Source organism: Argentina silus (assembly GCF_951799395.1).
Source record: "Argentina silus genome assembly, chromosome: 12".
NCBI lineage: Eukaryota > Metazoa > Chordata > Actinopteri > Argentiniformes > Argentinidae > Argentina > Argentina silus.
This window is the reverse complement of record NC_139666.1, coordinates 20,619,119-20,633,115: the sequence shown is the minus strand read 5'-3', so window position 1 is coordinate 20,633,115 and position 13,997 is coordinate 20,619,119. Positions and strand designations below refer to the sequence as shown.

General features: G+C 49.6%; 1 protein-coding gene across 3 annotated transcripts in view; it reads left to right on the top strand.

Moving 5' to 3' along the window:
- The first annotated feature begins 1,942 nt into the window (after positions 1-1,942).
- Positions 1,943-13,997, top strand: part of dgkg (diacylglycerol kinase, gamma) — a 62,615-nt gene continuing 50,560 nt past the window's right edge. For all 3 annotated transcript variants that reach the window (XM_083682483.1, XM_083682484.1, XM_083682485.1), the window contains exons 1-6: positions 1,943-2,010; positions 5,644-5,720; positions 9,148-9,298; positions 12,088-12,345; positions 12,929-13,081; positions 13,653-13,702. In XM_083682483.1, coding sequence (XP_083538609.1) covers positions 1,944-2,010; positions 5,644-5,720; positions 9,148-9,298; positions 12,088-12,345; positions 12,929-13,081; positions 13,653-13,702 — 756 coding nt within the window. In that variant the 5' untranslated portion in view covers position 1,943. The remainder of the gene's footprint in view (positions 2,011-5,643; positions 5,721-9,147; positions 9,299-12,087; positions 12,346-12,928; positions 13,082-13,652; positions 13,703-13,997) is intronic.

The window sequence follows — 13,997 nt, the reverse complement described above, 5'->3', positions numbered from 1 at the left end:
TCTCTCAAATGCTTTTCCAAGAATCAGACAATGTGATATGTGGAAGCTACACCCTTCGAACTCAGAGACCATCTGGTTAATAGTGTTGAGTGGTACTGAGAATAGATGCTCTCTCTCTCTCTCTCTCTCTGTGTTCAGACAAAGTGCTTTCTGTGCGTTCAGTAATGCTATTAGAGGAGAGGCCCCTCCGTGTTGTCTGACCACCCTCTCCACACCACCTAAGTGCCATCCTGGGCACCATCATCAAAGAGATGTAGAGCCTCTCAGTCTGGATGGATTCTCTCTCATTTCTTTCTTTCTCTTTTTCTCTCTCTCGCTGACACACACACACACACACAAATATTATGGCATACTTAGCCATCTTTAGTCTGGCAAGGAAGTGGCGGATCACACTATTTTGTTTTTTTGTATTATGTCTTATTTGGTATTCTAACACTTTGTGTGTGTGTGTGTGTGTGTGTGTGTGTGTGTGTGTGTGTGTGTGTGTGGTGCCTGTGTGTGTGTGTGTGTGTGTGTGTGTGTGGTGCCTGTGTGTGTGTGTGTGTGTGTGTGTGTGTGTTCGGTGTCTGTATGGCCGTGCATGTGTGTCTAAAGCCAAGATTACAGACTCTGATCTCACCTCTCCACACCACCCCAGGAGGCCAATCTGCACCTCTGTGATGAGCACCATTGCTAACATCATCACCCAACTCTCTGCCCATGTCCGTGCAAGCATCACAGGGGAGGCTGGTGGTAATGCCTGGAATGGAATGAGGAATGGTGTCAAACACGTGTTGTTTGATACCATTCCTCATTCCGTTCCATGCATTACAATGAGCCCCGTCCTTCGCAGAAATCGGAGGAATGGAATGAGGAATGGTATCAAACACGTTTGTTTGATTGCATGGAATGGAATGAGGAATGGTATAGATACCATTCCTTATTCCATTCCATGCATTACAATGAGCCAGTCCTCCGATTTCTACCACCACCAGCCTCCCCTGCTGTATTAGCATGCCTCAGCCTCAGTCAAGGCTGCTTCGCCAACTCCGTCTAGATGGATTTTGTATCCCTCTGTTTTTTCTAGCTTTCTGTTGTTTCTGTATGTTTCATTTCCCACCATTCTGCCCATGTCTGGTAAAACTGCTGTTGATGTTATACCTCACTGTGTTCCTTTGAGGGCGTCCGCTCAGAGATGTATTGATTTCTCCTCTAACACGGCTGACTTGCCTGTTTAGCACACGTGCCTCCATTTAGGAGCTCCTGCACTCTTTCTCTCTCTCTTCTCTCTCTCTGCCCCCACCTCTCTCTCTCTCTCTCTCTCTCTCTTTCTCTCCTTCCCTCCTTCCCTCCTGTGGCTGTAGGATATGAGATAAACAACAGTAAACCATTGCTTGGCCTCACCTACCACTACTGTCTACACCGTTGTGTTTAATTTATAGCTTGTATTATTCAAATGGTGGGATATTTTTAATCATGACTTTTCCCCCTGTCCTTTTTCTCTCCCTCCTCCTCTTTTTAATCTAATCTCTTCCTATCTTTCTCTCTGTTCCCCCTCCCTCTTCCCCCCCCCCCCCTCTCTCTCTGTCTCTAGGTCAGTATAGGTCACAGACCTGCTGAGAGACCCTGTGAGGACGTTTGAGTTCCCAGCAGAGAGGAGCAGCTTGCGTCTGTGACGATAGAGGGACAAGTGTCTGGACCTCCATCTCACACACTGCCCATCGTCTTCCCACCTTCCACCACCCTCCCTCCACCAGCCTGCTGTCTGCTTCTCTGGACCACCCCCCCCCCCCCCCCCCCCTCCCTTCACGTACTGGGAAGGAGCTGTGATGAAGACTAAACTCCGCCTCAGTTCCACCCTTCTCCTGGCCCAGGGATAACCTACAGCCTGTGACCTCCTCCATCGTTACACACACACAGATACACACATACTACCTTGTCCCCCCCCCCCCCCGGCTGACACGATGGGAGACGGGAGCTGGGTGTGTCTGAGCCCGGCTGAGTTCAGTCAGCTGCAGAAGTACAGCGAGTGTAAGTAGTGCCCATGACCTGTACCTATAATAACACCAAGAGGCCAAGAGAGGCAAGTCCCAGCGTCCTTGCGTAATGGAAAGGGCTTTTCATCAAAAACCATTCTCCTCACCTTCTTTCAAAGCCTCTCTCTCTCTACCGACTCAATATTTGCTTGGCTGTTCTGACATATTGTATTTCTTTGTACTTTTTTACTGATTTATGCAAATACCTTTTTTGCCATTGACTATTTCTAGCGTCGCACTATTTGGGTTTCTGTCTGTGGAGGTGGGTGACTCATTCGTATCAGTGGCCTCTCCAACACAGACATTTGTTAGTCAAAAGACTGTGCGTCGCTTGTCTGGCATTCTGCTGGCTTCCTGTAATTGAGGAGCATTAATTTCTCCCTCCCGTGCTATCTTATTCAGCTGCTAACCACACAAGAACTGAATAGATTGCGGCGACCGAGAGAAACTTTTATTTTTGTATTTTTCTATTCATTAAACCCACACCTCCACGAAAAACACAATGCTCGCATTTCCGTGCCACATGAAAGAGAAACTGATTAAAACACATTGACATCATAAATGGTTATATTGTGTTATATGACCACTCATGATGACACATTGTTATTGCCTGGCTCCTGAATTAAAAGAAATGACGACGGCGAGCCAGAGACATTGATTTAATTCTGCTGTTGGGAACAGCGGCTGCTGTTGATTTACCACCACGACATCTCTACCTTGTTCATTCGTGTAATTTATTGACGGTAATGGCTAAAAATACTCGTCTGGCTTTTTCTTTTTTTTTCCATTCTGTCCAAAAAAACTTAGTTTGTGCAGCTGCTGCATCCTTTGATGGCTTTAGTTTTTAGTTGTGATCCTTTCTTTTGTCTAGTTTTTCTCGATGAGAAAAAGAGATGCAGAGTTGAGAGGGCCTAGTGCACTAACATAGGATCTCTATGACTAAGTGTGTCCTCTGTGGTTTACCCCAGGGCGTGTCAGGTATCTTGACCCATAGTGAGCTCAGCACTCAGAAAACCACACCTCGCCTTAATGCCTAAACTTCAGCCGGGAAACTGTACTCTCTGACATCCACGAACTGTACTCTCTGACACCCACGAAGTGTACTCTCTGACACCCGCATCCTGTTATCCTCCGTCATGTGAGGTAACTGTACTGTGAGCTGTGAAAGGCTGTCCTGATATGATGGCACAGCGAGACAACATCAAAACAAACCACCACGGATGGAACTGGATGGAACTGGCCGCTTCAAGCTCAGTCTACAGTAGAGACAGAGTGTCCGTTATTAACGCACACAGAGCCTTTTGACAGACACACACACATGCGTACACACACACACACACACACACACACACACACACACACACACACACACACACACACACACACACACACGCACCATTAGGACACCCAAACTGGTTTTAGTGGGACAGGTCTGTTTTTCCCTTCAGCACTCGTGACAGTTAGGATACGCTGAGAGTTGGATAGTGCAGGTGTGCTACGTTGGCGTGGACACAAACATCGCCTGGCGTTCCCTCGCCTTGGTCAGGACACGCTTCCATGCAACATTCATGCAGGTGTAGGATACAATATTTATCCCGAACGCTTTTTCTTGGTGGTTGGGTGTGAATAGCAGAAGTCCGATAGATCACAGATGTGTGTGTGTGTGTGTGTGTGTGTGTGTGTGCGCGTGCATGCAGGCACGCGTGTGTCTTTGCAAAGCAGGGGTTATCGAAGGGGAATATAATAGGAGAGGTGAAAGGTCAGTGTCCATTACAAAGCTGGATGTCAGTTCAATGGGTTGCACTTTACTGCCGCTCTCTGCTCATTGGCTCCGAATTCCGTTTGCCCGGCAGACTAATTGGCTCAGCGTTGCCGCCTCGTCTATAAGGAGGAATAAAAGAGAGTATTGCAAATGAATGCTGATGACCTCACGTTACGGAGCCGCGTCGTTAACCTTAGAGCCGTCGGCTGTGATTCTCCCCGTTCATCTCGCTGCTGACCTTCCGTCTGTTCAGATGACATTCAAGGGGAAAGCTCTGGTACTTGTGACGACCAACAGATGAAACCGTACTTTGTTGGCTAATTGATTTGGTTGATCTCGGGCCATTAGCCGTTGACTGTAGTTGTAGTCCGAGAGTCAGTGTTGCTGAGATCGGAGCTTAGCTATGGTGTGTGTGTGTGTGTGTGTGTGTGTGTGTGTGTGTGTGTGTGTGTGTGTGTGTGCCAGCGCCTGTGTATGTGGCAGTGTTTTGTGGGCGTGCGTGTGTGCGTTTGCGCCCTGTGTGTGCCTTTGTAAGTGCCATGTGCACACGTGTGTGTGTGTGTGTGTGTTTGCGCATTATGAATGTGTTTTCCGTGGACCCTGCCTTGCAGCTGTGTGACAGGTGAGTGTTAGAGGATCATCACTGGGTCAGTGTTCAGTGGGGATGCCTCTCTCTCTCTTTCTCTGAGTCCTGGGGGAGATTAGCATCTCCCAGTGTAAAACACACCATGTTCTCCCTGTAAGAACAGCCCCTGCTAACCCCGGTGACTCACACACTGTCTCCTCAGCTCACCTACTGTAGCACCGGCCTGTAGTACATACTAGAGATGGGAGAGAGAGAGGGGAAGAGGGAGGGAGGGAGAGAGGAAGCGGAAGAGGGAGGGAGTGAGGGAGAGAGAGAGGGGAAGAGGGAGGGAGGGAGAGAGAGAGGGGAAGAGGGAGGGAGGGAGATAGAGAGGGGAAGAGGGAGGGAGGGAGAGAGAGAGGGGAAGAGGGAGGGAGGGAGGGAGAGAGGGGAAGAGGGAGGGAGGGAGATAGAGAGGGGATGGCCAGTCCACAGAGAGAGAGAGAGACAGAGAGAGAGAGCAGGTCCACAGATATCGTCATGAAAAAAAGAAAATATAATACAAATATAAGAATTGTGTTCTTAGAATTTTGTGAGGAACTCCACACAGCTGATTCAGATAAATTACGACAAGGTGTTTTTTTTAAATTTTGTATTCTAAGATACTTTCTTGGCTAAATTTGTCCATTTGGCTAATTAGCAATACTCTTTTCCCCTTCCCTGTACACCATCATGTTCTGCCTTCAGCATCCCTCTCGCAAACTGAGCCCACAAAGCATTTCTTTTCGATGATGTGCCTGGTGCCAAAACAGGTAAATGATTGGGTTTAATGGAGCGATTACAGTGTGAGATTAAGGGGAGTGAAACAGCACGTGTATGTGCTCCATGAGGAATGGTGTGGTGCCCTGGTGGGTGTCGCTTCAGAGTGACGCATTATGTAAAAAATAAAATCTCCCTTGTTAATGGTGCGCCGTGGTTGACATCGGCCAGTTAGACCTGTCAAGCAGTGGAGGCTGGTGGATGGAAAAAGTGAATGGAAAATGGGGAGGACGGGCTCATGGTAATGGAGGGAACGGAATCCGGAATGGTATCAAACACTTGAGGAAATGAGGAAACCACAGCCTCAACCTTACCTTCCTCAAACTCACATTTACTCTAGTCACAGGTTTTGCTGTCCCTTTCCCAGGTATAAATGCTTTTTGGTTTCATGGCAAAGCTGCATTAATGAGGCTCATAGGGAAGTTCATATCTGTATCATGGAAATGAAAAAGCATTCTCTCATTTTATTCTCTCCTCCTCAGATTCCACAAAGAAGCTGAAAGATGTGCTGGAGGAGTTTCACGGGGAAGGCGTCCTCTCCAAGTACAACCCTGAACAGGTACGTCACCCCCTCTCCCCTCACCCTCCCTCCCTCACCCCCCTCCTTCCCTCCCCTACATCACACACAGTGAGCTCATCAGATTAAAGGGCTTTGTTAAGCTCCAACACCCCCCACGCCCCCCGTCCCTCCCCAGTCCCTGATCCATCTCTGAAACGCTTAGTCATCCCCTCCATTTAGGAGTCGATGGTGGCCACGCCCCTCACCGTCCGTGTCTGCACCCTTTTTTTATCCCCGATGGTGACAACGCAGCGCCATGTGTCGTGTTGCTATGGCGACAAAGACAGGTGGCGCTGACATTTTATGCTCTTGTCTGAAAAGTCACCACCACCACCACCCTTTCCCAACCCCTACTGAGTCCTAACCTGCTGTCCCCCCCCATCCCCAGTGTTCCATCCATCCCTCCCACCCTCACCATCTCCTCCCTCCCACCCTCACTATCTCCTTGCTCCCACCCTCGCCATCTCCTCCCTCCCCATCTCCTCCTTCCTTATCTTCTTTCCTCCCCATCTCCTCCCACCCTCCCCATCTCCTCCCTCCTTCCTTCCCACCCCCCTCCCCATCTCCTCCCTCCTTCCTTCCCACCCCCCTCCCCATCTCCTCCCTCCCTCCCCATCTCCCCCCCCTCCTCCCCCCCTCCTCCCATCCACGCCCCCACCCTCGAACCAACCTGCTGCCCCCCTCCCCCCCAAATCCCCAGTGTCCCATCCCTCCCTCCCAACGTCCCCATCACCACAAGAAACACCCTCATGGCAGTTGGCGCCACAGGACCTGGAGTCTGCGCCATCGTTAGACATCACCGGGGCTGACAGAGTCCAGCCGGCGCCGGCCCGGGTGTCGTAGCGTCCGCAGCGTGGCGACCCGAGGTGCTGCTGTCCTCCATGTCATCCATTAGTCTGCTCCCGGTGACTCATCGATCACGGCCTTGCTTCTCCCCGCCTCGCGGCGCTGGGACCGTATTTCTCTGTGAGTGATGAGCGATAACGCAGACGGGGATCATAAATTTCTACCATTGGGGGTTCCCACGGCAGCCACTGAGGCAGGCGGGGGAAACGTCAATCAGAGATGGCTAATTTATGACCGGGTCATTCAGTGGAGCTCATTTGGTGGTGAAATTGTCGCTGTATGTCATTTCAGCGGCTAAGGAGTGACAGGTATAGTGTTCCCTCCCTATGTATTTGAGCCTGCTTAGACACATGTTGAGCTGTTCTGTTTGAGTGCTTTACTCTCTGGTGAAAGGTGTGCTCAGTGAGATCATACAGCGTTAATTCTGCGGGAATCTTTATGCAATGTTCTCCTGGCTTCATTCACTGAGACACTAAGATCCTGTGACCCTTTCCTTCTCATTTCCTTTGTCTAGAACCCCAAACAAAGCTTCTCAATGAGGACTGCAAATGACGTGCTTTCAAAGCCCTCTAGTTGACCCATAAATATCTCCTTAGGTCAAATACAGTATAACACACTTCGCATGTGCTAAATCCCATTACTCTCTTGTGTTGACATGGATTCCTCAATGATTGGATGATTTATTGTGGCCCTAATACTGACAGCGTGGTGGAGAGGGTCCAACAACGCCCATCAACATCCTTCTGGGTGTTCTTATTGCAGACACGTGTCTCACGATATGAGGAGGGGGAGGGCATTTTTCTCTAAATCTGCATCAGTTACATGATGCAAAGCAAATTAAGTCTTGGGGCGGTTTGGCCAAATAAGGAGAGGAGAGGCCGAGGCTGAGTGATATGAAAAACAGTTCACGGGGCTTGGCCAGCCATGGGCTCTGTCAGGGTTAGATCAACAGCACAGCGCCAAGGGAGGATCTTCATGATAGTATACCTGCTACCATGAAGTGCACCAATCACACCCATTAGAACAGCTGTAAAGATTGTTACTCTGATATAAAAGGGGCAGATATAATAAAACCTTACATGAATAACTTCAGAATGAGCTTCAGTGAAACAAGACCATCAAGTGTTTGTTGATATCTTCGTTCGGACCCATGAGTGCACTGTAGGTTGTTTGAACATCTGTTTCATGGTAGATTAATGGGAATAGCTTCTACGAAGAATTTAAATATAATTATAATTTATTATAGAATTTGATATGAACTGCAGCGGATATTCTTTGAAAGTTAAAAAGGTGTGTGTGTGTGCGTGTGTGCATGTCTGTGATTGTGTGTGTGTGTGTGTGTGTGTGTGTGTGTGTGTGTGTGTGTGTGCCTGCGTACGTGCGAGCAAGCGAGAGAGCGTGCCTGCGAGCATGCCTGCGTGTTGAGGGAAGGAAGATGAACTTTCAAAGAACCACAGGGAAATTACAGTGGGCAGCAGCAGGGCTTGCTAACCCTAACCACTGCTACACTACCAGAGTGTAACCCCCTGTCTCCTTCTACCCACCCACCCCTCCCTCCCTCCCACCCTTCCCTCCCTCCCACCCCTCCCTCCCAACTGTCAAACAGAAGCAAGACGTACTCAACCAAGTAAGCCACGGCCCCGCGGGGTTTGCATGCTCTGTGGTTTCTGTGTCTACAGGCCTGCATGCACATGCATAACCCTGTCTCATGAGACATGCCCTCTCTCTCCCTCTGCCAGAGGGCAGGGGGTCACAGGGTCGGGGGGTCAGGGGTCACATCCAGTGCTTCTGTGTGCCAGCCATGTGTCTTTGTGAAAGGGGGCGGGGGGGGGGGTGGGGAGGGGGTCCCTCAACCTACTGACATGTAACAACTGTGTATTCATAACCTGGGAATGTTGGTGTGCCATGTCAGCTGTTTCTGTTGTTCTTTTCTAATGCCATTTTGTTTATACCTTTGCCTTTGAGCTAATGACGTCAAACACTTTATCAATACTAGTTCAGACAGCTTCGTGCTGTCTCTGCGAAGATATGTGCCCCTAAGAAATGTTCCTAATTACTGTATCTGCTGACAGATAGATATCGTTGTGTGTGACTGTATGCCTTGTACTTTTCATGGACATAAAACTTTTGGAAAGAAGGCCACAGAGCCTGCATACTGTCCATTTGAAACCATGAAATCAACTGATTTATGTTTCCTCAGATTAGGTCATTTCCAGACGTTATGGTTTTGTTCCGACGCCCTCCAAAGCGATACGCGTTATCATCATGTCCTCTGCTGTAGAAACATGATCTAATATGAGATATCACCATAAACGTCATCATGCAGACTATCGATTGAGATTATAGATTTTGTTTTAAACACTACATTGTATTTCATGGAGCTGAACTGCCCTAAAATACCAGTTGTCTCTCCACTCACACTGAAGCTGAGAGTCCTTCTCCACATTCCCTCCTCATCCTCTCTACCCCAGGTACTTGACACTAGTCTCTGTCTCTCTGTCTGTGTGTCTGTCCCCTCCCTCCATCCCTCTCTGTCTGTGTGTCTGTCCCCTCCCTCCCTCCCTCCGTCTGACCTCTGCAGCCCATCGACTACGAGGGCTTCCAGCTCTTCATGACGACCTACCTGGAGAACGACATCCCACAGGAGTTGTGTCAGCACCTCTTCACCTCCTTCAAGAGCAAGACAGGGGGCGGCTCTCCTGAGGCGCCCCGCTCTGGGGCCGGCATGCTGGGTGAGTCACCTCCCCTGACCTCCCTCGTCCACCGCTGGAACCGCGAGTGGAAAAACCTGCTTCTGTCAATATCCACACAGGGGTCTCTCCTGTCTTCTCGGCCTTCAGAAATAACTGCAGTAGAACCGGGTCTTGACTAGTGTTCTGGGTTTTGTTGTACGGGTCCTGCTGTTTGCATGGAGTTACATTTTTAGAGCTTGTGTACTTATGAAATGTAAATCTCAGGTCAGGTTTTTGCCTCAGGTCTCTTCTCAGGGTCTCAGTGAGAGTTACCGTCTGTTGTATATTTGAGTCAGGAGACTTGGTGCAGCTGCTCGTGCACTCAGAACAGTCTCACAACACTTTTAAACAAGACAAGCACACAATGCAAACAACGTCCATCTGCTGTACTTGCCAATAATAATCCTAAGGAATCACACGGACACATGGGCACACAAACACGCACACGCACACACACACACACACACACACACACACACACACACACACACACACACACACACACACACACACACACACACACACACACCTCCCAGTGCCTTTGACACCAACCCGTCTGTCAGGGGGCTAAAGACACACACACACACACAATGCACACACACACACACACACACACACACGACACATGACACCAAAGCTCATGTACCGTTTGATTCGATTGATTAAGAAGGGATCAGGCCAGAGTGGTCGCGGGCGTCTTTGAGGTGTTTTGGTTCATTACATCCACTGTGACTGCACAGATTGTAGACTGTATGTCCTCCCCAGCCATATGGGTTTGTATATGGGCCCTGTGTGGGCCCTGGCACCACGCTCCATCGTCTCCCCCTCCAGCAGCCTGCCTGCCTGCCTGTCCCTCGCCTCCGAGCCCAGGGAGCACAGGAACAGAAGGGGACAGATGGGAGGATTCTGCCCCTCTCTCCGAACTCTGAGATGGAGAGGGATTTGAGTCCATCCAAGCCCACCCAACCATCTGAGGGAGCAGAGCAGTGGGGGGTGGAGGATTGGTGTGTGTGTGTGTGTGTGTGTGTGTGTGTGTGTGTGTGTGTGTGTGTGTGTGTGTGTGTGTGTGTGTGTGTGTGTGTGTGTGTACTGTACACGGGAGGCTGGTGGAGGTAGAAATGCCTCCGATTTCAACCTCCACCAGCCTCCCCTGGTTACTCTACTGCTCCTGTGACTCCTGGGATCAAATGTGCGGAGGGAAAAATCTGGTGCAGCCTACAGCGCCATCTGGTGTTACGCATCACAACTTCACCTCTGTGTGTATCTGACACCAGTACAGACAAGTACTGACAACAGTATCTACCCACCTGGCGACTGGTACTCTGTGTGTTCCTCTGAAGATCTATCATGACTCTCTCAGACTCGCATCATGGGTTTATCATTCGGGAACAGAGGCTGTGTCAACCTCCTAACAAAAAGGAGAAGGGGAGGATAAGGAGGATTGTTGACACTCAGTCATCATAGAGGGTATATTTTGGGTGTGTTGGACAGCCGGGGCATAGTCAGATTCATCCTGTTTTCCTCTCCTTGGAGCCAAACATAGCTATCTGTCTCTCTTTCATGACTCCTGCCTCCTACGGAGAAGGAAAGATCACTCTGTCTACTGCCAATAGGAAACTGCTGTTTTGGATGGTCCTTGTTGGCTAGCTGGCAATACATAGCTTAGAATTTGTTTGTCACTCGAGTTTGTTTAAAGGGATAGTTCACTCTAAAATAACATTTCTGGGATTAACCACACACCCTTTAATTCCGGTCAATTTACCCACGTATGACCGTATCCCGGTTATTTAGAATCTTGCAGCAGACACTTGCTCTTTCTACAGTATTCTAGTCAAATTATCTCACTTTTCCTGACTTTCACACACTTTCCCTCTCCCTCTCTTGTCTTGCTTTCCTCAACCTGCCGTGTCTGCAGAACCCCGTTCCATTGATGCAGGCATCTCTATACAGACCGAAGTGGCCTGTGCCCCCATAACAGGTACCACGGCACGGTGACGTCATCGGGGTGACATCGTCTGGGTGATATCTCTATGGGGATATGTTTTACCTCAGCTCTCTCTGACACGTGTCCCAGATACCCACCTCCCTCCTCGGTGTTGTGGCTGTTGTGTTGAAGTGAATCTTATGTACTGTATATCTGTTTTGGGATCAGTCGGGCTGTGATACTGTGGTGATGTGGCTCTGTGGACCATGGGAGGCTGGTGGAGGTCGAAATCGGTGGACAGGTTCATTGTCATGTACGGTATGAGGAACGTTATCAAACACGCGTGTTTGATACCATTCTTCATTCCGTTCCATGCATGACAATGAGCCTGTCCTCTGATTTCTTCCTCCACCAGCCTCCCCTGAAGGCTATATTAAGGATTAGATGGGCTGTGATACTGTAGTGCTGTGGCTCTGTGCACTTTTGTGTAAACTTTCAGGTCGTATATTATTTTTATTTCTCTCCTGACCTTTACTGTTTTACCGGTGTGTGCCTGGTGGTTTACGTTGTTGTTGTCGTGAAGGCTTAATCCTAAATCTAGAAATCAGAGGACAGACTCATTGTAATGCATGGAACGGAATGGGGAATGGTATCAAACACCTATTTTTGATACCATTCCTCATTCCGTTCCATTCCGTTCCATGCATTACAATAAACCCGTCCTCTGATTTCTACAGCCTCCCCTGCTATAAACATAACAGCTCAGACTGTAACCAGACTGACTGTCTATCCTGCTCTGTCTTTCCTCAAACGTCTTCCTCTCTCTTCTCTCTCTCCTCCTCTACCTCTCTCTTCGCTCCCATAGGGATGAATGGGAAGAGCATCCTGACAGCTATGGGCCGCTACACGCCGGAACATTCCACTGTGATGGCTACAAGTTCCACAGGTGCTACCACGTCCCCCTGCTCCTCCCGCTCCTCCTCACAGCGCTCTGGGACGGGGGGTCACACACCCGGGGGTCCCCACCGCTCACCCTGCTCCCAACCCAAACCTCCCGCAGCCAGTACCAACGCCCTGACCCCCACCCCCGCCAGGTCCCCAGCCTCCCCTCGCCTCTCCCCAGGTAAAGACCCCGTCAGGGGGCCACTGAGAGCCAAGCCACAGCCCATCTTCGGTACGACACAGTGGCTGTGAGGCTTTCAATGACTTTTTTTAGCTCGATTATGTCGGTAGTTTGATAAAGGGTGCGAAGTCAATATTGTTTGCTAATGTGTTTGTTCCTGTAGAGTGTTCATCTGAATTGTAGCTATTGACAGCAGTGGAGGCTGAAACCTCTAGAAATCGGAGGACAGGCTCATGGTAACTCATGGAACGGAATGATACCATTTGATACCATTCCTCATTCCGTTCCACGCATTATGTTGTAGATGCTGTAGCTCATTACTTGGCTTAGTAATAATGGAAAGAAATGGCTTCAGAGTAGTAGTGATACCTCAGTTAGAGCGCACTTACAGAAACACACGCTGGTTTAGAACGGTGACTCAGCCTTTTTCCACTGACGGCTCCAATTATCTGTTTAGAATCTGTTTAAACTCATTGGATTTGACCTATGACACGGCAGTCTGTCATGTCATGATGTCACCGTGGCCATCGCTGTGTTCCACCATCAGCTATGACAGCCCCGTTACTGTGTGTTTCCTCCACAGAGAGGAAGCGAGCGGAGAAGCATTCGTTGCAGCGTAGGAGCCCGTCTCCACAGAAGGGGTCCCCCATGCCCTCACCCCAGGTGGTCTTTCTGAAAGACATCGTGTGCTACCTGTCCCTGCTGGAGAATGGCACGCCAGAGGACAAGCTGGAGTGTGAGGGATCAAGCCTCTCATCCTTTCATTCGTGTGTGTGTGTGTGTGTGTGTGTGTGTGTGTGTGTGTGTGTGTGTGTGTGTGTGTGTGTGTGTGTGTGTGTGTGTGTGTAATGACTGAGTAATGCAATAAGGTGTGAGTTTGACATGGTCACACTACTCCACTCTCTCTCTCTTTCACCCAAACACACACACACACACACACACATACACACACACACACACACATACACTTGCCAGTGAGAGTGACAGATCGACAGAATCAGTAGGCAGTCTGTTTCTCCCTCCCAGTTCCCCTGAGTCTTAGAGCAGCACTTGGCCTTGTTAGCCACGGGGGGAAGATTTGACATCCTAAGCCCTGGTCCAATTGACTTTTTTAGCGTGGGGAGCTATATCCACACACCCTGACAGAGCTAATCTCTGCTAACTGCTTCAGACACCCCACCAACACAGGCGTGTTGCGCTCTAATACCTCCCCTGCTCTCCAGAGGGGGCCCGGGGAATGCTAGCAGGGCAGACAAGGACTCATTAGAGCTGAATCATGGGGTCTCTTCTCTCTTGTCCCCCTCTAGTCATGTTCCGGCTGTACGACACAGATGGCAACGGCGTACTGGACAGCTCGGTGAGTCTCTCCCTCCCTCCCTCCCTCTCTCTCTCTCCCTCTCTCTCTGCTCTCACCTCCGCTTCTCCTCTGTAGTGCTAAGCGGAGATCTGGTCGGGTAGATCTCAACTCTGTTAGAGGTCTTGTCGGAAACGTCGGCTATAACTTCTGAGATGTCAGTGAGTGATGTGTCAGAAAGGGCGGTCAGTCGATCACTAAAGTCTCTGCTGTGTTCATGTATGAATAGGAACCCAAATGCACAGTCACAGAATCACATTGTTTTGTTGACATCATTGGTTAAAAGGGAGACCGTCTT